This window comes from Hemitrygon akajei, chromosome 3 (genome assembly GCF_048418815.1).
Source record: "Hemitrygon akajei chromosome 3, sHemAka1.3, whole genome shotgun sequence".
In the NCBI taxonomy this organism is placed as follows: Eukaryota; Metazoa; Chordata; class Chondrichthyes; order Myliobatiformes; family Dasyatidae; genus Hemitrygon; species Hemitrygon akajei.
The window spans coordinates 122711965-122736653 of NC_133126.1; the positions used below are offsets into that span (position 1 = coordinate 122711965).

The 24689-nt window shown below is 42.2% G+C and overlaps 1 protein-coding gene across 1 annotated transcript in view; it reads right to left on the reverse strand.

The window, feature by feature from the left end:
* LOC140724574 (serotransferrin-like) overlaps nucleotides 1-24689 on the reverse strand; it is a 126847-nt gene that overhangs the window by 69585 nt on the left and 32573 nt on the right. Inside the window, exons 9-14 of the mRNA XM_073039004.1 lie at nucleotides 22893-23029; nucleotides 20048-20144; nucleotides 15260-15304; nucleotides 13198-13362; nucleotides 10388-10535; nucleotides 763-827 (exon numbers count right to left, since the gene is read on the reverse strand). Coding sequence (XP_072895105.1) covers nucleotides 763-827; nucleotides 10388-10535; nucleotides 13198-13362; nucleotides 15260-15304; nucleotides 20048-20144; nucleotides 22893-23029 — 657 coding nt within the window. The remainder of the gene's footprint in view (nucleotides 1-762; nucleotides 828-10387; nucleotides 10536-13197; nucleotides 13363-15259; nucleotides 15305-20047; nucleotides 20145-22892; nucleotides 23030-24689) is intronic.

Sequence of the window (24689 nt, forward strand, 5' to 3'; positions counted from 1 at the left end):
AATCTGCAGCGACATTATTGCTATAACTCTGATTCATTCTGGTTTGACTACACAGTTGAACCTGGACTGAGTAACCCGGATTGGTTATGCCTTATAAATTCAGGCAAGTGCATTTCTACAGGTTTTACGTCATTTGATCTCCTCCATCAGTGTAGTTACTGTACACGCATAACATCATCCACACTAGTGGAGATATCTTACATCTTCATCATACCTCCAATCTCTGTAATTAACTCTATTCGCTCCTAGGCCATCCTCTACCCTCTGCTTTTTAAATGCTATGAAAGCTTGAACCACCAACATTGTTATCTGCCATCCTTTACCTGCCTTCACTCAAGCCCTTCGGAGCTACTTTTCTCTACTGGCAAATCATCTTCACTTTATTTATTTATGTATGTATGTATTTGTTTGTTTGTTCATATACAGCACTGAATAGGCCCTTCCAGCTGAGTAGCCCAGCAACCCTTTATTTAACCCTAGCCTAATCATGGGACAATTTACAATGAACTTACCCATCGGTAAGTCTTTGAAAGGAAGCCCATTCGGTCGCGGAGAGAACATACAAACACCTTACAGACAGCGGTAGGAATTGAACCTGGGTCGCTGGATCTGTAAAGGGATGTACTAAACACTACACTACCATGCTGCCCCCTGGTCATAATCTTTAGCCTGGGGATTGACCAGTCCAGCTCTGGACAAAGTAGAAAATCATGGCAGAACTTCTGGCACACAGAGCAAAGACATCCCAAGAGATCCACATACCATCAGTGTTCTCAGACACAGTGGTGTGCTTAATGAAAGCCACATCACCCTTTTCAACCAGGCACCTGGAAGAGACATAGGCAAATTTATTGTTAGTCTAGACTGTAAGATCGACAAGTTGGGATTACTACTGCCCATTTACTGGGGAATCAAAATGGTGCCTTGGTATGAAAGTGTTTACAACTAGATTCTGAGCAGAAGTTGATGGGAATTTGGGGAGAACAAGGTACAGAAAAATAAGTGGTGGCCTGGAATTGCTATGAGCCAACATAGAGTTGATAGGCTGAATGGTCTCCTTCTACATAGGAAGGAAATGGGACATGCCATGCCAGAGGCCATGTTGATGATGGAGTTAGCATGTGCTGGAATAGACAGAGCAGGCCGATAATGATGCCAATTATTGTGTAGTGAGGACAATCTGGCATTTGCAAGTGCTGCTGACTCCATCCTTCAACCTCACTTAGCTGATCATACAGACACTTCCACAAGGCACTTCTACTACCCAAAGAGCAAAACTTAAAAGGATCATTGATTACTTGTGCACTAACTTCTCCTGGCTGCTGCTAGATGTCAGCAACTGTTTGTTGGTTACCAGCTGTAGACTTGTCTCTACTTCACATAGTCTGACTGACAGGGGTGTACAGATGTGTCCTCGGAACAAACCAGATAATGCCTTAACTGGGAGATTGAATACAGCAGGACAAGTTATGCAGAGAAGGAGGAGGAGGGAGTAAAGTCACCGTAAATTTTCAGAGAAAATTTCTCCTCTTTGCAGATGTCAACATTCAGCCTCTGAGTTAGATACTTTACAAAATTCCAGGTTGACACATCAGAGTGGTGCTGCAGGGCTGTTCTTCAAAGTGAGGTGTTAAATTAAGTGTTACGGTATGCACCCAACCTCGCCAGCTCCAGGGGTTCAGATGCTCCAATTTTCTGCAGTATGGATAGCTGGCATTGAATTGACTTTATTTCTTACATCCTTCACATACATGAGGAGTAAAAATCTTTATGTTACGTTTCCATCTAAATGTGCAATGTGTATTCATAGTAATTTATAATAATTGATAATAAATAGAACAGTCAATGTAACATAGAATGCACTCAAATCAGCGCAAGTTCATCAGTATGATGGCCTGCTGGAAGAAGTTGGTCCGGAGCCTGTTGGTCCTGGCTTGTATGCTACAGGAGCACTTCAGAGATGGTAGCAGCTGGAACAGATTGTGGTTGGGATGACTCCGGTCCCCAATGATCCTACAGGCCCTTTTTACACACCTGTCTTTATAAATGTCCTGAATTATGGGAAGTTCGCAACTACCAATGCCGAGGTACAGTTCCCTTTGAAGATTCAGGCCTGCCCCACTAATTGGCGGCCATGTTTTGGTGCCAGGATTTGTATATTTAAAGAGCACTTGAACTCAGGTTCGGTGCTCAATCCATCAGATCAACTTTGTTTCACTCTTTGATTGTGTTTAGGATTTCTGTTTCATTTGGATTCTCATCTAACACCAAGTCAAGATCCCTGTTTTTATCTTAGTCTTCTAAATGTGTCTCAATTCTAGTCCTGGATACTCCTGCAGTTACTCCTTACCATCCTTGCTTAGGTTTCTTGTTAAATTAAGGAACCCAATGCCCCTTCAGAGGGGCATGAAACATACATGGCACAGGTTTTGAAGTGAAGCACTGGAGCCTGCATTATAATCCAGTTCAATTTCTCTCCCAAACAGCACTAAAAATCCAATTAGTCGAGTCATAGAATCATGGAAACGATGCTGAGTCCATGGCGTCCATCAATCACCTATTTACACTAATCCTACAGTAATGCCATTTCATTCTCCCCACTTTTCCATCAACCACCCCCAGATTTTACCCCCTACCCAAGCACTAGGGAAAATATACTTACTAATCTACATGTCTAGAAGTCTGACATAGCAGTATTTCAGTGGAGTAAGGAAAATTACAGTGGGATGAGAGAGGAGTTGGCCAAAGTAAATTGGAAAGAGCTGCGGTGCGGGCAGGGTTGACAGCAGAGCAGCAATGGCGTGAGTTTCTGGGGAAAATGCAGAAGGTGCAGGATAGATGTATTCCAAAAACAAAGAAATACTCAAATGGGAAAATATTACAACCTTCTCCTGACAAGGGAAGTCAAAGCTAATATTAAAACAAAAGGAAGGGCGTACAACAAAACAAAAATTAGTGGGAAGATAAAGGATTGGTAAGCCTTTAAAAACCTACAGAGAGCAACGAAAAGAATCATTAGAAGAGAAAAGATGAAATATGAAAGCAAGCTAGCAATATCAAAGTGGATAGTGAAAGCTTTTTCAAGTATGTAAAAAATAAAAAAAGAGATGAGAGTAGGTATAGAACCACTAGAAAATGAGGCAGGGGAAATAATAACGGGGGACAAGGAGATGGCTGATGAACTAAATGAGAATTTTGCATCAGCCCTCACTGTGGGAGACACTAGCAGTGTTCCAGATGTTGTACTGTGTGAGGGAAGGGAAGTGGGTGCAGTTACTATTACAGGGGAGAAGGTGCTCAAAAAGCTGGAAGACCTAAAGTACATAAGTCACCCAGACCAAGTGAACTGCGCCCTAGAGTTTTGAAAGAGGCAGCTTTAGAGATTATGGAGGCATTAGCAATGATCTTTCAAACATCACTAGACTCTGGAAAATGTCACTCCACTCTTTAAGAAAAGTGGAAGGCAGCAGAAAGGAAATTATAGACCAATTAGCCTGATCTTAGCGGTTGGGAAGATGTTGAAGTTAATTGTTAAGGGTGAGGTGATGGAGTACTTGATGACACCCAATAAGATAGGACGAAGTCAGCATGGTTTCCTTCAGGGAAAATCCTGCCTGACAAACCTGTTGGAATTCTTTGAGGAGATTAAAAGTAGAATAGATAAAGGGGATGCAGTTGATGTTGTATATTTAGACTTTCAGAAGGCCTTTGACAAGGTGCCATGAGGCCGCTTACCAAGTTAAGAGCCCATGGTATTACAGGAAAGTTACTGAGATGGTTAGAACATTGGCTGATTGGTAGGAGGCAGCGAGTGGGAATAAAAGGATCCTTGTCTGGTTGGCTGCCAGTGACTAGTGGTGTTCCGCAGGGGTCAGTGCTGTATATAAATTATTTAGATGATGGAATACATGGCTTGTTGCCAGGTTTGCAGATGATACGAAGGTTGGTGGAGGGGTAAGTAGTGTTGAGTTAGACCAGAAGACCACAAGACATAGGAGCAGAATTAAGCAATTTGGCCCATCGAGTCTGCTCCGCCATTCAATCATGGCTGATCCTTTTTCCCCTCCTAAGCCCCACTCCCCAGTCTTCTCCCTGTAACCTTTGATGCCAATTCCAATTAAGAACCTACCAATCTCTGCTTTAAATACACCCAATGACCTGACCTCCACAGCTGCCAGTGGTAACAAATTTCACAAATTCACCACACTCTGGCTAAAGAAATTTCTCTGCATCTCTGTTTCAAATGGATGACCTTCTATCCTGAGACTGTGCCCTCTTGTCCTAGACTCACCTACATTGGGAAACATCCTTTCCACATCTACTCTGACTAGACCTTTCAACATTCAAAAGGTTTCAATGAGATCCCCCCTCATCCTTCTAAATTCCAGTGAATACAGACCCAGAGCCATCGTGTTCCTCTTATGATAACCCTTTCATTCCCAGAATCACCCTTGTGAACCACCTCTTGTCCCTCTCCAATGCCAGCATATATTTTCTTAGATGAGGAGCCCAGAGCTGTTCAGAATACTCAAGGTGAGGTCTTATCAGTGCCTTATAAAGCCTCAGCATCACATCTCTGCTCTTGTATTCACAACCTCTTGAAATCAATGCTGACATTGCATTTGCCTTCCTCTCCATCGATTCAACCTGCAAGCTCTTTTAGAGTATTCTGCACAAGAGCTCCAAATTCACTTTGCATCTCTGATTTTTGGATTCTCTCCCTTTTAAAAAATAGTCTGCACTTTTATTTATCCAATTAAAGTGCATGACCATGGATTTTCTAACATTGTATTTCATTTGCCTCTTTCTTGCCCCTTACAAACATAGAAAACATACAGCTCAATACAGGCCCTTCGGCCCACAAAGCTGTGCAGAACATGTCCCTACCTTAGAACTACCTAGGCTTTACCCATAGTCCTCTATTTTTCTAAGCTCCATGTAGCCATCCAGGAGACTCTTAAAAGACCTATGGTTTCCGCCTCCACCACCGCCGCTGGCAGCCCATTCCACACACACACCACTCTCTGCGTAAAAAACTTACCCCTGATATCTCCTCTGTACCTACTTCCAAGCACCTTAAAACTATGCCCTGTCGTGCTAGCCATTCCATCTCTGGGTAAAAGCCTCTGACTATCCATACAATCAATGCCTCTCATTATCTTTTACACCTCTATCAGGTCACCTCTCATCCTTCATCGCTCCAAGGAGAAAAGGCGGAGTTCACTCAACCTATTCTCATAAGGCAGGCTCCCCATTCCAGGCAACATCCTTGTAAATCTCCTCTGCACCCTTTCTATGGTTTTCACATCCTTCCTGTAGTGAGGCGACGAGAACTGAGCACAGTACTCCAAGTGGAGTCTGACCAGGCTCCTATATAGCTGCAACATTACCGCTCAGCTCTTAAACTCAATCCCACGGTTGATGAAGGCCAATGCACTGTATGCCTTCTTAACCACAGAGTCAACCTGAGTAGCAGCTTTGATTGTCCTATGGACTCGGACCCCAAGATCCCTCTGATCCTCCACACTGCCAAGAGTCTTACCATTAATGCTCTATTCTACCATCATATTTGACCTACCAAAATGAACCACTTCACACTTATCTGTGTTGAACTCCATCTGCCACTTCTCAGCCCAGTTTTTCATCCTATCAATGTCCCGCTGTAACCTCTGACAGCCCTCCACACTATCCACAACACCCCAAACCTTTGTGTCATCAGCAGATTTACTAACCCATCCCTCCACTTCTTCATCCAGGTCACTTATAAAAATCACGAAAAATAGGGGTCCCAGAACAGATCCCTGAGGCACACCGCTGGTCACGAACCTCCATGCAGAATATGACCCATTTACAACCACTCTTTGCCTTCTGTGGGCAAGCCAGTTCTGGATTCAGAAAGCAATGTCCCCTTGGATCCCTTGCCTCCTTAATTTCTCAATAAGCCTTGCATGGGGTACCTTATCAAATGCCTTGCTGAAATCCATATACACTACATCTACGGCTCTACCTTGTGTAATAGTGGTTTCTCTCCCATGTTAACTGCTAAGGTTAATAAAATGGCTTCTCTGTAATGTAAAGTAACATGGGGTCTCTGTTGTTCTCGGCAGCAGCTTGTTTTGGTTATAATTACTGATAACTGGTTTACTGTCCAATGGGAGAAGTGTTATTCCTTCTTATAAACACAAAGTACACTGCAGATGCTGTGGTCAAATCAACACGTACAAACAAGCTGGATGAACTCAGCAGGTCGGGCAGCATCCGTTTCAACGTTCATCCAGCTTGTTTGTATGTGTTTATTCTTTCTTATGTCTGGGAACCTGGGTTTTCACGTGCATGGTCAGGGAGGTGAGCGAAGAGGACGGACGTGTGGGGAGTGGACAGAGTCCCAGGATGACGGTTACCGGGATTTGGCAGTTGGGAGGTTATTGGAGGCTCGAAGGTCGTTGTGGAGGATCCGGAGGTGTGAGCTCCAATGCATTAAACTTTCTTGTGCACAAAACTGGTAAATTTACTCATTTGGCACCTTTATTTTATTTGTTTCTACTATCCCATCACCAAGGAATAATTATAAAGTGCAGTCATTTACTTGCATATTGTGTACTGTCTGATATTTTATGTTGCGGGTTTGTACAGGGGGTGCGTCACACAATATCCACACCAACGCAATTACAGTGTTGGCGGGGTCACCACTGGTTTACCCTAGACGAACGAGAGTCATTTGGGGGTGTAGTTGCTACATTGTTTAGTCACATCCACAAAAAATTCAATCAGGCTCATAAGGCACAACCTGCCTTTGACAAAGCCATGCTGACTATTCCTAATCATATTATGCCTCTCCAATTGTTCACAAATCCTGCCTCTCAGGATCTTTTCCATCAGCTTACCAACCACTGAAGTAAGACTCACTGGTCTATAATTTCCTGGGCTATCTCTACTCCCTTTAATGAATAAAGGAACAACATCCGCAACCCTCTAATCCTCCGGAACCTCTCCTATCCCCATTGATGATGCAAAGATCATCGCCAGAGGCTCAGCAATCTCCTCCCTTGCTTCCCACAGTAGCCTGGGGTACATCCTGTCTGGTCCCAGTGACCTATCCAACTTGATGCTTTCCAAAACCTCCAGCACATCCTCTTCCTTAATATCTACATGCTGAAGCTTTTCCGTCCACTGCAAGTCATCCCTACAATCGCCAAGATCCTTTTCCATAGTGAATACTAAAGCAAAGTATTCATTAGGTACGTCCGCTATTTCCTCCAGTTCCAGAGACACTTTTCCTTTGTCACACTTGATCAGTCCTATTCTCCCCTGAACATTTGCCATATTTCTTCTGTACATTTCCCTGAGAACATCCGTTTCCAATTTATGCTTCCACGTTCCTGCCTGATAACCTCATATTTCCCCTTACTCCAATTAAACATTTCCCTAACCTGTCTGCTCCTATCCCTCTCCAATGCTGTGGTAAAGGAGATAGAATTGTGATCACTATCCCCAAAATTCTCTCCCATTGAGAGACCTGACACCTGGCCAGGTTTATTTCCCAATACCAGATCAAGTACAACCTCTTCTCTTGTAGGCTTATCTTCATATTATGTCAAGAAACCTGCCTGAACACAACTAACAAACTCTACCCCATCTAAACCCCTCACCCCAGGGAGATGCCAATCAATACTTGGGAAATTAAAATCTCCCACCACGACAACCCTGTTATTATTACTCCTTTCCAGAATCTGTCTCCCTATCTGCTCCTCGATGTCCCTGTTACTATTGAGTGGTCTATAAAAACACCCAGTGGAGTTATTGACCCCTTTCTATTCCTAACTTCCACCCACAGAGATTCCGTAGACAACCCCTCCATGACTTCCTCCTTTTCTGCAGCCGTGACACTATCTCTGATCAACAGTGCCACACCCCTACCTCTTTTGCCTCCCTCCCTGTCCTTTCTGAAATATCTAAAGCCTGGCACTTGAAGTAGCCATTCCTGCCCCTGCACCATCCAAGTCTCTGTAATGGCCACAACATCATAGCTCCAAGTGATGATCCAGGCTCTAAACTCATCCGCTTTATTCGTGATACTCTTCACATTAAGATAGACACATCTCAAGCTTTCAATCTGAGCACGTCCCTTCTCTATCACCTGCCTATCCTCCCTTTCGCACTGTCTCCAAGCTTTCTCTATTTGTGAGCCAACCTCCCTTTCCTCTGTCACTTCAGTTCAGTACCCACCCCCAGCAATTCTAGCTTAAACTCTCCCCAGTAGCCTTAGCAAACCTCCCCACCAGGATACTGGTCCCCCGGGATTCAAGTGCAACCCGTCCTTTTTGTACAGGTCACACCTGCCCCAGAAGAGGTCCCAATGATCCAAAAATCTGAATCCCTGCCCCCTGCTCCAATCCCTCAGCCATGCATTTATCCTCCACCTCACTCTATTCCTATACTCACTGTCACATAGCACAGGCAGTAATCCCAAGGTCCTGCTTCTCAACTTCTTAACTCCCTATTCTCCTATTCTGCAGCCTCTTTACTTCCTCAAAACTATGTGCCCCTCTATCATCTGCAACCCTTGCCACAAAGCCATCAATTTCATCATCCAAGTCATTGACATAAAATGTAGAAGGAGTGGTCCCAACACTGACTCCAGTGAAACCCCACTAGTCACCCTCAGCCAACTAGAAAAGGCTCCCTTTATTCCAACTCCTTGCCTTCTGCCAATCAGGCACTGTTTTATTCATGCCAGTCTCTTTCCTGAAATTCCTACAATGTCTTTGGGATGTGAAATTAAATTAGAGTGCCTGAAGGAACCCCTCAAGGGGTTATGAGGAAAACATGCAAATTTCACTCAGACAAACGCAAGATGAGGATCAAGCTCAGGCTGCTGAAGTTGTGCAGCAGTGGCTCTACTTGGTGTATAATTGTACTGTGCCCAGTTTATCAGGTCATTTATTCTGTTATGGGCAGAAGACTCTTGGGGATAGGTTTCATGAGCATTTGGAAAACCGTGGCCTAATTGAGAAGAACCAGAATGGCTTTGTATGGGGCAAATTGTGTTCTACTAACTTGACTGAGTTTTTTGACAAGGTGATAAGGGTGATTGATGAAGGTAGAGCTGTGGATGCTTTTTAACATGAATTTTAATAAGGTGTTTCACAAGAGAGGCTGATCAAGGATCCATGTTTCTAATTCAGAACTGGCTTGCCCATCAAGGCAGTGGTCTCGCTGGAGTGATCTTCCTCAGAGATCAGTACTGGGCCCTCTGCTTTTTGTGATGACTATAATTGACCTGGATGAAAATGTAGATGAGTGGGTTAGTAAGTTTTCAGATGACATGAAGAGTTGTGGCATTGTGGACAGCATAGGAGACTGACAAAGAGTACAGCAAAATACAGATCAGACAGAGATATGGATGGAGAAATGACAGATGGAGTCTAACATGGCCAAATGTGAAGTGTTGCATCTATATGGGTCAAATGTAAAGAGACAGTACTCTGTTATCAGCAAGACTCCTAACTGTGTTGAAGAGCTAAAGGATCTTGGGGTCCATGTTCATAGTGGCTACACAGGTTGATAGGGTGGTTAAGAAGGCATATGGCATACTTGCTCTTATTAGTCTAGTTCTTAAGTACAAAAGTCAGGAAGTTATGTTGCAGCTTTATAAAACTTTAGTTAGTCTACATCTAGAGTTTTGCATATCGTTCTTGTGACTCAGTTATAGGAAGGATTTTGAGGCTTTGGAGAGAAGGCAGAGAAGGTTCACCACGATGTTGCCTGGTTTAGGGGGCAGGTGCTACGATAAGAATTTGGCCACAATCTCAAGTTGTTTTCTCTGGAGCAGTGAGGCTGAGCAGAGACTTGAAAGAGGTTTATAAGATTATGAGCATAGATGGAGAAAACAGACAATATCATTTTCCCAGGGTTGAAATGTCTAATATCGGAGGGCATGCATTTAAGGCAAAAGGGAATACGTTCAAAGGAAATGTGAGGGGCAAGTTTTTTTTACACAGAAATTGATGGATGCCTGGAATGTCTGCATGTCTGCCTGGGGGGGTGGGGTTGGGAGAGGCAGGGACATTGGAGACTATTAAGAGACATTCAGATAAGTGCGTGACTGTGAAGAAAATCTAAAGATATGGACCTGGTGCAGGCAGAAGGGATTATTTAGTTGGCCATTTCATTACTAATTTAATTGGTTCCGCACAACATTGAAGGCTGAAGGGCATGTCCCTGGGTTGTATTGTTCTATTCTCTATGTTCTAAACTCATGGGATTTTATTGTGTTGAACATGGCTGCTGAATTTCAAGAGCAGCAAAACATTAAGGCTCTTTTCTCTGATGCAGAGTGTGTATCATGGTTATGGAAAACATATTGTGAAAGCTTGTGTTTATTTACCTGAAGGCTCCACTGTAGCCTAAGTACCTCTCGTTGGTATTGGCTTCACACTTGTCTGTTGACGTTTCACTGCCGATGCACAGGGAGCACAGATTAGGATGCAGGGAAGCATCTGCTCCAGGGGCACAACTCTCCTTGAAAAATGTAGCTTTATCCAAAAATAAAACAAATATTTATAGATCTCCAGAGCCAGTCTGTCTATAACGTCACACAGTTACTTTAGATGATCTGAATCCAACAGCAGTTTGTCTGTCTTATTCAGTGAATCACAGAAACATAAAGCTCAGAAGCAGGCCTTTCTTCCCAAATTGTCCAAGATGCCAACAAATGCAGTAGTAACATGGATAGCATGAAGAAAAGCACTGTCCATTATCAGCATTATCTTATTTTCTGATGATCCACTGTTTAATCCACTCTGCTTACCACCTGCACCATAGCACAGAACTCCCCTACTCTTTTTTCCTGCACTTTCCCCAGACCAGGAATCAAGTTCCATGTCAAATGCACGTACTGTGACCTCTCCCACAGTTTGGTAAGTATAATGCAGACCGCCAGGATTGCAAGTTAGGAAGTCAGAAGACTAGCTGGTGTCAATGTTAAGTGGCTTTGTGAACCCCCTTATATCCCTACGATCCCTGGATCTCTCTGACCTCTTACCAGCAAATAGCAGGTACCACAGTACAAGAATGAGGACTGCTAACAGCTTCTTCCCCCAGGCCGTGAGATTCCTGAACTCCCTGCTACCCCCAGTACACATTATTTATGATAACCAGAAGCATTATACTGTTTGTATTTAACTTTATCGTATATGCACTTTACATCAACTCATATATCTACAGAATTTTTATTATCCATTACTATTATTATGTTAGTATTATTTTATGTGCTGTATGTGATATTACGTACTGTGTTGTGCACCTTGGTCCCAAAGGAATGTTGTTTTGTTTAGCAGTATACATTGTGTATGACTGAATGATAATAAACTTGAACTTGAATTATCTGCTTCTGCATAGAGGCTTATCTAGATCTCAGACACAAACAAATCTACGTGTTAATAGCTCCCTTCCCTGTTCCTGCCTTCCTCACACTTTTGACTTTTGGATTCTTGCCTCTTACGCTCTCCCATCTATCCTAGGTACTTCTGCTGCTCCCCTTGAAACTTCTTTGTCTCTCAGTTGTAGCTACTACAGAGGAAATACAGATTGTAGCAACCTTGAGCAAGAGGATGCATCAAAGCATGAAGTCATTCACCATTTTGGAGGAAGAATCAAAGACAAGAAGGATATGGGAAGTAAGTATGTGAAAGGCACATGATTGCTAAGGCTGAGATGAGAACAGGACAGCAGCTACAAGGGAAAGAACACTGGACCTCACTGATAGGCCGTTGCAAAGGGAAATGCTGGTCTTCACTCTTCACTGTGGAAGGACTACACAGCTGAAACTTATAGAGTGACTGATTCTCAGCCAGGAGAACGGAGAAGGTTTGGCTTTTCCTCAAATATATAACTTGAGTTTTGTATTTTTTATTGACTTGTGCCTTTAGTTAACTTTCTTTGCACTGAGATCTTCATTTCAAGTTTACTTTACTGTCATGTTTCTGAAAAGGCTCTGGGAAAGATTTGGGCTGGCTTTGAGCAGGAGCAAAGAACTGCCCACAGGGAGTTTGCCTGCTGTCAAAAACTGCCATGGGGAGGTCTCATCTCTATAGACAGGTAAAGCACTTCAGATACTAGAAATCTGAAATAAAAGTAGAAACTGCTGTGGATATTTAACCAGTTCAGCAGTGTCCCTGAGAATTCCCAGAATTTCAGCCTGTGCCTCAGTACCAGCCCAGTTAACCTTTTGAAGCAGGTCAAAGTCAAAATCAAAAACAAATTTATTGTCAAATGCACATACATGCACAGGTGCAATGAAACATCATATAAGCAGCATTCACAAGAAAAACACAAACTATGCACAATTTTTACAAGAAAGGACACAATTATAACATTGACAAGTCCATTTTAGTGCAAGGCGATCAAAGTCATCATAGGGATCAAGTTGCTAAAGTATAATGATTATAATTAGGCTGATTGGTTCAAGAATTGAATGGTTGAGAGAAACTAACCATTCTTGAACTTGGTGATGTGGAACTTGAGGATTATCTATCTCCTGCCCATTAGTAGCTGCATGAAGGTGCCATGCCGTTGATGAGGGATTTAATTTTGTGAGGCAGTGCCACTTGTTGATACCACTAATCACCTCTATCTGGAGACCAGATAGATCATAGGATCACAGATTTATTTAGCACAAAGAGGCCCTTCAACCCACCCATGCTGACTGAGTTGCCTACAAACCCAGTCCCATTTGCTTGTGTTTGACCCATATGCTTCTAAATCGTTCCTGTCCACGTAATTGTCTACATGTCTTTTAGAAGTTGCAAGCATACCTGTCATTTTGTTCTGTGTGGAAAAACTTATCCTGGTGCCTTCTAGTTTTAGACTCCTCTACCACTGGAGAAAATACTAACTATTCATCTTATCTGTGCCCTTTGTGATCTTACATACTTCTATCAGGTTAACCTTTAGCCTCCTTTGCTCCAGGGAAAATAGACTCAACCTCTCCAGCCTTCCCTTTTAGTTGGAGCCCTCAGGTCACGATAACATCATTGTAAACCTTCTCTGCAGCTTTTCCACATCAATGGCATCCATCCTTTAGCTGAGTGACCAGAACTACAAATGTGGCCTCAACAACATCATGGTAAGATGAAGATTATTTCAGACTATTAAAGAAAAGATTACAAGAACAGAGATATTATTAGCCCTACTTACAATTATAAATCTCACACGCATCGATTTTTCCCTCTTCAACCAATGTTCCCATGGGAACGTTCCACCCTGCAGTGCGGCCAACAGCCGTGTGACAGGACTTCTTCCCCTTCAGTTCCTCCCAGGTCAGGCTTGGATCTTTCACGACAGCCACAGCATAGTAAGATGCTGCATAAGGAGCACAAATAATATGTGTGACACAGATCTGAGGCAGAGCTGGATGCCGGTCCATGGGAATTCTCTGCAGAAGTATTCAACTATTTGAAATTGGAGCTAGGTAGATCTAATCAATCTTGCTGTACCATTGCACGTCTGATCTGATTCTGATCAGTCATCTTTACATTCTCATCTGCCCCAGCTAACCTCTCACTCCTTTGCTCATTAAGAACCTTTCTCTCCCTCAAAAATACTTCCAGCACAGCAGGTCTTCAATAACACCAATGGAATTACAGGTGAAAGACTGTCTTAATTTGCCTCAAAGACCGCTACATGTGAAAGATTGGAAGGGCTCTTTAGGGCCTTGGGTGGTGCTGGGGGAGGAGGTGTAGGAGCCAAACTTCCATTTGAGAAATAGAGTTTAAATGACTCACGACCCTCTATTTCACCTCACTTCTGTCTTGAATGGGCAGCCCTTTCAACAATGATCCACTTTCTGGGAAAAAACAATGGAAATACCTTGTATTGCTCTGGCACACCCAATGGTGTCCTGAAACAAAAGGTTGAAGTTTCAAACCCCACTCCAGAATCTGAGGGCAAAATATTTTTTCCTGCCCCTCCTCCTCCCCTACTGGAATCTTGTGGATTATGTGAGTTCCATGATAGATTGGGAGCCATGATAGTGTAGTGGTTAGTGTGGCTCTCTTACACCTCGGGCACTGGAGTGTCCTCTGTAAGGAGTCTAAGTGTCCACTCTGTGGAACGCGTGGGTCTTCCTCAGCTGCTCCAGTTTTCTCCCACACTCCAAACCCGTACCGGCTCCTCGGCTAATTGGTTATCGTAAGTTGTCCCGTGATTAGGTTAGGGTTAAGTCGAAGTTGTTGGGGTCTCTGGGGCGGCGTGGCTCGAAGGGCCTACACTGTCAAGCTAAATAAATAAAACTAAACAAACCAGCCTCCATCTTAAAGCAAAAAGCTGCAGGTGCTGAAAATATGAAATAAAAACAAACATTGTTGAAAACACTCCACGGGCAGGCAATATTTGTGGAGAGAGAAGTGGGCCCAATAACAACTTATTTGAAGATGATGCAGGTCTCCTTCATTACTGAAAAACATTAGGACCAAATACTAAGGATTGATGTGTTTCTAACAAGTCCAGGGTTTACTTTTGGGAACTAATACATTTTAGTTTTTGTTTAAATCTAGGCTTATTTAATCAACTTAATTTAAATTATCCAAGGTGTATTGGTGGAATTTGAATTCATGAAATAGATCTATTTGATTAGACTTTGTCATTAACATAATTACTATGTTGCAGTATGTTTTGTAAACATTTCGGGAATGCCGTGATATACATTGAGGGCAATGTTCCACTACCGTTTGGAGGTAATGCTGTGTGCTACCAGTGCACCAAATGGTCGCTCTTTATTCTTTATGTTATCGAACAGCTCAACAGACAGACAGGGATATTTAGTGTCAACCAAGTGTGGCTCTATCCAAAGTGTGGCTATTATTCCCCTTCCATCTTCATCTGGGGAATACTGTGGCACCTCCATGGCAACAGATGTTGACTACTGTTTACTTTAAGCTCTAATTTTCGACTACTGTTTTCTGTCCTGAGAAAGGCCTCTGAAACCTTAAACCACCTTCAACCCTTGCATCCAAACTTCTTGATGAAGGTTCACCCTTGGGAGAATTATCTAACTTTTCCTGTAATGCTCAGTTGAATTGTATTTCTGAATTGGACTAAGCCTGTGAAGTATTAAAGGATCTTGTTGTTTTAATGCAGCAATGTATACAGGCCTTATTGACCAGTAAGGGTATACATGTTTGAAGTGCAGAGAGTGGAGTTCATCAGTCATTACAGAGTCAGTGAGTACTGTCTGGTCATTAATTATTTTAATACTTACATTGCCTAGTGACTACAGAGGAGGGTTTGCATGAATCAGGATTAGCTGCAAAGTAAAAGGAAAAATATGATTTTAGGCTATGCGCTCTGAGGTAAAAAATGTTTCCACCCTGCCTAACATTCAAAATATGCTCACCCCAATAAATCTCAAATACCTGCCTCACAATATCTGCCATCCAACATCTACTCATCCCAATAAATCTCGAATGCCTGCCTCATGATTAGGGAAATTTATTAGAAACTAGAAAGCTTCTCGACTTACTCGCATTCAGAAAATAAACTTCGGAGATATTTTTTTCCAATTTTATACAGATTGCAGCGCTGAATAATGTGAAGGGTCATGAAGCTGTGTGGGGTACTATTTCACAGAAGTTTGCAGAGAACGGTTGGTGAAATGGTCATAACTTTCCAGATTTCCCAGAACATTTATGAACTTAATGAACTCAACAACTACAACTGCGAGAAGTGCTTCCAGCTGCACTTTCTAACAAACCACCTTAAGGAGTTGGAGCTGGAACTGGATTAACTCCAGATCATTCAGGAGGCTGAGGAGGAGATCAATAGGACACATACAGAGGTAGTTCACCTAACGTGCAGGACACAGGAAACTGGGTGACAGTCAGGAAGGGGAATGCAGTTAAGGAGCCAGTGCAGAGTACCTCTGTGGACAACCCCCTCAATAAAATCTATTCCACTTTGGATACTGTTGGGAGGGGGCTGCTGATCTAACAGAGGCAAGTCACGGTGGTCGGGTCTCTGGCACTGAGTCTGGCCTTGTGACTCATGAAGAGAAGGGGAAAGAAGAGGCACACTGTGCTGATAGGGGATTCATTAGTTAGGGGAACGGACAGGAAGTACTGTGGGCTAAAACAAAATTCTCAGGTGGTATGTTGCCTCCCGGCTGCCCGGGCTGGGATATCTCAGATTGAGTCCTTAGCATCTTAAGTGGGAGGGTGAACAGCCAGAAGTCATGGTCCATCTAGGTGTCAATGACATGGGTAGGATGAGTAATGAGGTTTTGCATAGGGAGGTCCAGGAGTTAGGTGCAAAGTTAAAGGGAAGGACCTCCAGGGTTGTGATCTCAGGATTGCTACCCATGCCACATGCTAGTGAGGCCAGAACAAGGAAGATTATACAGTTTAATATGTGGCTAAGGCGTTGGTGTAGGAGGGAGGGCATAAAATGTTTGGATCGCTGGGCTCTCTTCCAGGGAAGGTGGGACCTGTTCAGAAGGGATGGTTTGCACCTGAACTGCAGGGGGATTAGTATCCTAGCATAAAGTTTTGCTGATACTGCACGGTGGGGTTTAAACTAGAGTTGCGAGGGAATGGGAGCTAGAGTGCCAGAACAGTTAGTGGAGAGGTTGTGGAGGTAGATGTTGGTAAGAGCTCAGACAAAGTCAGGAACCAAAAGGCTGACCGTGGTGCGACTAGTGTCCTGAGCTGCATATATTTCAATGCAAGAAGTATGGTAGGAAAGGCAGATGGTAGTGCTGAAGATGAGGTAGCTGGTTTACAAACAGAGGTAATGTGTAGTGAGGAGAGGCTGCTGATAGGGCAAAATTGCAGTCAACAAGGTGCAACGTAAAGGCAAACAAAATCGAAAAGAGTGAATCAAGGACTGAGGGTGATATATTTGAATGCATGCAGTATATGGAATAAGGTAGATGCAGTTGCAGATTGGCATGTATGATGTTGTAGGCATCACTGAATAATGGCTGAAAGAACATTATATTAAAAGGACAGGCAGGAAGGCAGAGGGGGTGATGTTGCTCTGTTAGAAAAATAATTGAAACCAAATCATTAGAAAGAGGTGACATAGGGTAGAAAGGCGTTGAATCATTGTGGATAGAGTTAAGGAACTGAAAGGGTAAAAAAGACCCTGATGGGAGTTTTATACAGACTCACAAACTGTAGTAAGGATGTGCCCTACAAATTAGAATGTGAGCTAGAAGATGTATGCTGAAGGGGCAATGTTACAATAGTGATTTCAATATGCAGGTAGATTGGGAAAATCAGGTTGGTGCCGGATTCCGGGGGGGGGGGGGGGGTGTTATTCCGAAAGTGCCTTTGAGATGGCTTTTTACAGCAGCTTGTGGTTAAGCCCACTAGGGGATCAGCTAACCTGGATTGGGTGTTGTGCAAATACCCAAAATTGATTTGAGAGCTCAAGGCAAAAGAACCCTTAGGGGAAAGTGATCATAATATGATCAAATTCACCCTGACATTTGAGAAGAAGAAACTAAAGTCAGCAGTATCAATATTCCAGTGGAGTAAAGGGAATTACAGAGGCATGAGAGAGGAGATGGCCATAATTGATTAGAAAAGAACACTGGCAGGGATGTTGACAGAGCAGCAATGGCTGGAGCTTCTAGAAGCAATTCAGAAGGGACAAGATATATACATCCCAAATAGGAAGAAGTATTCTAAAGGCAAGATGACACAACGGCGGCTAACAAGAAAAGTCAAAGCCAACATAAAAGCCAAAGAGAGAGCCTATAATAGAGCAAAAATTACTAGGAAGTTAGAGGATTGGGAAGGTTTTAAAAATCAACAGAAAGCAACTAAAATGTCATCAAGAAGGTAATGATGGAATACGAAAGTAAGCTACCAAATAATATTAAAGAGGATACCAAGAGTTTCTTCAGAAATATGAAGTGTAAAAGAGGCAAGAGTGGATATTGGACCACTGGAATATGATGCTGGAGAGGCAGTAATGGGGGCCAAGAAATGGTGGATGAACTGAACAAGTATTTTGTATCACTCTTCACTGTGGAAGACACTAGCAGTATGGTGGAAGTTCCACGTGTCTGGGGCTATGAAGTGTGTGAAGTTACCCTTACTAGAGAGAAGGTTCTTGGGAAATTGATAGGTCTGAAGGTAGATAAGTCATCTGATCCAGATGTTGTACACCCCAGAGTTCTGAAAGAGGTGGTTGAAGAGATTGTGGAGGCATTAGTAATGATCTTTCAGGAATCACTAGATTCTGGAATGGTTCTGAAAGAGTGGAAAATTGCAAATGTCACTCCACTCTTCATGAAGGAAGAGAGGCAGTTAGTCTGATCTCAGTGGTTGGGAAAATGTGGAGTTGATTATTACGGATGAGGTCTCCAGGTACTTGAAAGGACATGATAAAATAGGCAGTATTCAGCATGGTTTCCTCAAGGGAAAATCTTCTCTGACAAATCTGTTGAAATTCTTTGAAGAAATAACAAGCAGGATAGACAAAGGAGAATCAGTTGATGTTGTGTGCTTGGATTTTTTGAAGGCTTTTCACAAGGTGCCACACACAAGGCTGCTTAACAAACTATGAACCCATGGCATTACATGAAAGATTATAGCATGGATAAAGCAGTGGATAATTGGCAGGAGGCAAAGAGTGGGAGAAAAGGGAGACTTTTCTGATTGACTGCAAGTGGCCAGTGGTTTTCCACAGAGATCTGTGTTGGGACAGATTCCTTTTATATTATATGTCAATGATTTGGATGATGGAATTGATGACTTTGTTGCAAAGTTTGCAGATGATATGAAGATAGCTGGAGGGGCAGGTAATTTTGAGGAAGAAGAGAGGCTACTGAAGGACTTAGACAGATTAGGAGAATGGGCAAAGAAACAGCAGATGGAATACAATGTCCGGAAATGTATGGTCATGCAGTCTGGTAGAAGAAATGGAAGGGTTGGCTATTTTCTAAATGGAGAGAAAATACAAAAAACTGAGGCTCAAAGGGACTTGGGAGTCCTTGTGCAGGATTTCCTAAAGATTAATTTGCAGGTTGAGTCTGTGGTGAGGAAGGCAAATGCAATATTAGCATTCATTTTAAGAGGACTAGAATATAAAAGCAAGGATGTAATACTGAGTGTTTATAAAGCACTGGTGAAGCTTCACTTAGAATATTTATTGGAGTAGTTTTGGGCCTCTTAGAAAGTATCTGCTGAAACTGGAGAGGCTTCAAAGGAAGTTCACGAAAATGATTAAAGGATTGAATGGTTTGTCATATGAAGAGTGTTTGATAGCTTTGGGCCTGTAGTCATTAGAATTCAGAAGAATGAGGGGGTGACCTCATTGAAACCTATCGAAAGGTGAAGGGCCTTGATAAAGCAAAGGTGGATGTTTCCTATGGTGGGAGAGCCTATGACCAGGGGACACAGCCTCAGAGTAGAAGGATGTCCTTTAAGAATGGAGATGAGGAGGAATTTCTTTAGCCAGAGAGTGGTGAATCTGTGGAATTCTTTGCCACAGTCAACTGTGGAAGCCAAGACTTTATGTATATTTAAGGCAGAGGATGATAGACTCTTGATTGGTCATGGCATGAAGGGATTCAAGGAGAAGGCAAGAGATTGTGGCTGAGAGGAAAATTGGATCAGCCATGATGAAATGGTGGTGCAGATCTGTTGGGCCAAATGGCCTAATTCTGCTCCTATATTTTATGGTCTTATAAAATGTAAACTATGCAAACATTCAGCCATATTGCAAAGAGTATATATTGAGGACTAAAGCTGGACTAACTTTTTTATGAAGCTAGAATAGATCGATGCTGTGCTATTGCAAGAGATTCAAACTGCAATTCAACACACATACGTAAAGTTTCATGTGCAGATGTGCAGATGGAACAACTGAAGGAAAAGCTGCAGACTGAGAATTGAGAAGAGGTCTCTGTTTCCACTTCTCTGAAACCTAAACCCAAAGAATTCTCCTTCATCTTCAACTTAACTCTTCGTAAGTTGACTTGGTTAAACAACAAAAGAATTAAATAATGATGAAAATTTGAAATGCTGCACAGGCCACTTACTTTTGTCATAATACTCTGCCATAACTGGAACAAGGCCACATTTTCCGCCAATGTAGACTTCTCCTCCATCGAGATTTACTGCATCAGCATCTCTAAACTGTAACCACAAAATGTATTTAGTTCTTGCACAAGCCTGGCCTTCCTTTTTCTCTGCAGCTTCAACCCATTGATATCTCTCTGTACCTAGAGCCATTCAGTAGAAACAGATTCCAGTTCTGCTCCTCCTGCTCCAGAAGCAGTGATGGATCAACTAGAATTTGCAAGAGGATTTACTTTTTATTTTTAGCTGTATTTTGCTTTCCCAGCTCTGATATCGACCTTCATTAAGAGAGAATTTAAATGCGGAAGTAAGAGAGTCATACTGCAGTATTATAGGGTCTTGGTGAGGTGTTTCTGGAGTACAGAAAACTCCTTATTTCCTACAAAGGGACTGCAATGAAGATACATCCATCTGGTTCCTGCAACAAAGGATTTGTTGTATTAGGAGAGATTGGGTCAAGTGAGACTGTGTTGTCTGGAGAGTCGAGGAATGAAAAGTGACTATTGAATCATAAATAATTCTCAAAAGGTGAACGATATAAGTGCAGAGATAATGGTCGTCCTGGCTGAGAAGCCTAGAACCAGGCCCCATGATCTCAGAAAGGGGGAAAAACCATATGGGACTAAGATGAAAGACTAAGAAAATGTGGGTTTAGTACTTTTTTTAAGGATTATATGGGTCGGCACAACATGGAGGGTTGAAGGGCCTGTACTATGCTGTAGTGTTCTATGGTTCTATGGCTTAAAACCTCTTCATGCAGAGGGTGAAGACTCTTTCTACTCCAGAGGGATGTAGAGGCTTTGTCATGGAGTGCATTCAAAACTGAACTCAATGGGCTTCTGGATATTAGGGAATCTAAGAGTATAAATAAAATAGAAGATCAGCCTGCTTGCTGAATAGTGGAGCAGAACTGAATGGCCAAATGATGTACTCCTGCTCCTATTTCCCATGTTCTTATGTAACTACTTTCAGTAACTAGGTCTGTTCTGCACTATTTAGACATATAGGCTTTAATCAGTATTGTTTAGGTCCTTGTGTCACAAACCAGTGAAAACTGAACAGGTTAGGGATTCACTTAGAAAATCTGATAAAAATATAAGTGAGTTTGTTTTCTGTCTGATCGTGGATAAGGAGACCATGATGTGAAGTAGTTAATTTTGCACAGGTGGTTTGGGAAGGCCATTGCAATGAGCCATGGTGATAAAGATTATTCAAAGGACAAAGATTTTAGGAACGGAATACTTTGAGTGTAAGGATTGGAAGTAGATTTGCCTTCTGGGTCATTTTTCTGTGCTTGGAGTGGAGATGATGCTGCCAAAGCATCAGAATGTCATTGGTGGAGGCCATACAAATAAAGTGCATTTTCTGGATAGTACAGGACTCCTTGAGTCATGTTAGTGGCACATTCTTTAGGAGAACAGCGAGTCTCTTGCCAGAGTTTGAATGAGAAATTGAAGGGTCTGCAGTCAATGCAGAGCACCCATCCTTAATGTAACAACATCATTAAGCCACTGTGTCTGAACTAGTGGCAGAGCCTGAAATGTAATCCACACCTCTGTTCGTACATATGCCCTAAACTGTCCACTTTATTTCAGATTTCTAACATGATGTGATTGTGGGACCATGCAAGTGGAGTTCAACCTGAGCTCTTCTCCAACCTAATCTTCAGCTGACGTAAAAACATTCCACATGTCAATGTTAACTTGCTGGACATTATATCAAATCACTGACAATCTGAAATAAATCCAACATACATGCACCTCCTCTTCCCTGCCAGCATTCTGTGGGCCATTCCCTCCAGGATCATCGAGTTGGCTGTCCTATCTCCAACTACTCCTCATTTCACTTGAACTGGAAAGGAAAACCTGTCATTTTATCCTTTCTCTTCTCATCATCTAGGGACCTTAAATATCTGTCCGGGTGAATCAAGAGTCCATTTGAACTCCTTCCAATTTAGTGTGTTGTTCACAGTGCTCACTGTGTGAGCTCTACAATTAATTTAACAAATGAAGATTCGGTGACCTCTCTGCAGAATATGTCTGTCAACCTGCAAGATGTGAATCTAGTTTAACATCAGCTCAGTTTTTCTTCTCTGTGGATGCTACCTGGTCCACTGGCTTTTTCCAGCTTCTCTTTTATTTCAGATTTCCAGCAGCTGCTGCATTCTATATCTTGGCTCCAGCATGTTGTTTTTCTTTATCTCTAATGTCCTCAGTCATCTCCATTGATTGATGTTTCCTAAGAATCACTAAGCATGATTAACAAGCCTTTCCCTCCCTTTCTTTGATAGCACTAAAAGCAATGGTGTCAGACTTGACCTCTACCCTATCACACATATAACCTTTGTTAACTTCAACCCCTTCCCTCTAGGCAACATAAAACATGTTTGTTTTTTCACTTTTCTAATTCAGATGAAAGGTCATTAACCTTAAATGTTAACTGTTTTTCTCTCCACAATATGCTGTCTGACTTGCTATGTATTTCCAATTTTTGTTCATTTCCCTTTATATTAAATTCAATAAACCACTTAAAATGTTTGCCTTTCAAAGTCCAACCCTACATCCCATCATGAGAGGCGAAAACAGGTAGGGCTGGCCAACAGGGCTCTGGTGAAGCTGTCTAGGCTGATCTCCTGTACAGTGGATGTAATGGATTGCAGAAGCTTTGATGAACCCCAACCATACCATCGACTTCAGAGGACAATGGAGATGGGAGGTCATCGATGACTTGTTCCCCACTTGAGAGGTAAGGGTCCAAGTAAGCAAGTAAACACTTAAGATGTTTGATTAACATTGCTGCCATTACCTTAATCTTTCTGATGCAGTCTTCAGTACTTTTGCCTTTAACACAACTTACTGCCTCCCAGCTGCTACATTTCTGAAATTCAAGATCGCCAATGGTGCACCACCGAATCTTTTCAGGATTCAAAAAACTGCTGTCATCTGTAACAGTCATTATGAAATAATTATTACTCTTTTTAATGGATTGTACTTACCGATTGGTGTGGGAATTCAAATATTGACCCCTGGATCAATAGACACTTACTGGCCTCAAAACCCCTACAAGATGTAAATCTGGTTTAATGTCAGCTCAGTCTTTCTTCTCTGTGGATGCTACCTGATCCACTGTAACAGAAGAGTCAGCACTCCTCCCAAAGGTCCTGTTGGTGAAGGTCACTCTGAGACTCTACATACAGAGTAGAGGATCCCAAGTTTCACAATGTGAGCTAGGGGCATTGATAATTCCAGGCAAAAGCAAACTCACCTGTAGTTTACCCCTTACTATTCTGCTTTTGATAATTGCAGTAATCAAACTGAATTATATACAGGCCCTCCAGGTTATTGAAGATCTGACTTAAGGAAATCCAACTTTACACAAATTCTCCCTTAAATGCTTTGTTAACCTAACAAATAACGTTAAAATATTTCTATAACATCATGTAAAACAACAAATTAACAAAAGTTTTAACAATTATATTCAGTGTATATATAACTACACTACCATAATGGGTAGCATAGAGTGAAAAGACATCACTGAACAAAGATTTTACTTCCTGAATACTTTCAGCTGTATCTTATGGATTTTAGGCTGTTGATCATGAAAATCAGTATGAAATTTTCCTATCACACATCATTTTTTAATCTCCTATATTTGTTATTTCAATTTATAATTCAAGTCAGAATAACTGATGCCGAGATTAAGGAGGCATTTTTGTTGGTCCATAAATCAAACAGGTCATCAATGACAGGCAATTTGAAGAACTTCTAGTGGGCCCGCAGTAAATCGCATGGAAGACATACAAGGATGTTGTTGAAAATTTTCTCGGCATCTACAAAGCACCAAACTATATGCAGCTGGTTGACAACATGCTTCAAGCATGTGTCACTGAAGATTCATTTTCTGCATTCCCATTTAGACGTCTTCCCTGCAAATCAGTGACAAGCATGGTGAAAGGTTTCACCAGGACATTGCAGTTATGGATGAGCAGTATCAGGGCAACTGGAATCCATCAGCGCTGACTGATTATTGTTGCACATTGAAGTGAGAAGCCTCAGACACGGAGTACAAATGAAAATCCTCAACAATACATTTTTAGCTTAGTTGAACTATTGCAAAGCATCAGTTATTCAATTAAACACATTATATTCGATAAAAGTAAATTTCTTGTGTAAAGGTTTCTCTGCTAACGTAATGGTCTTTCTGTAGAAGCAGTGTTTGGGTTATGGTTAGAGATAACGTGTGCTTTGGAATTGTTCAGTGGGAGTTGAAGACAGAAGGTATTGAAGAAAAGTAGTGGGAGACCGTGATTCAATGGATCAAGGTGCCAATTTCGACTGCGGATGGGTGAATATGTATGACTTTTGGAAGAGCTGAGGTCCAACTTGTGCACATTTGACTGTTTAATTATAATGGGCCCTTTTTGTTTTTTCTTTCTTTTCTTTACTAACATTTAGTTAAGATTCATAAATATAATTCCTTTAATGGTATGCAGTGTGCTGTCTGTTATTTCTTGTCACTGAGTTGTAACGGGGTAGCAAGTTACACAGCATCCACACAAGCCGGGGTTTCGGGTGACAGAGCCGTCTGGTCTCATGGGTTTGG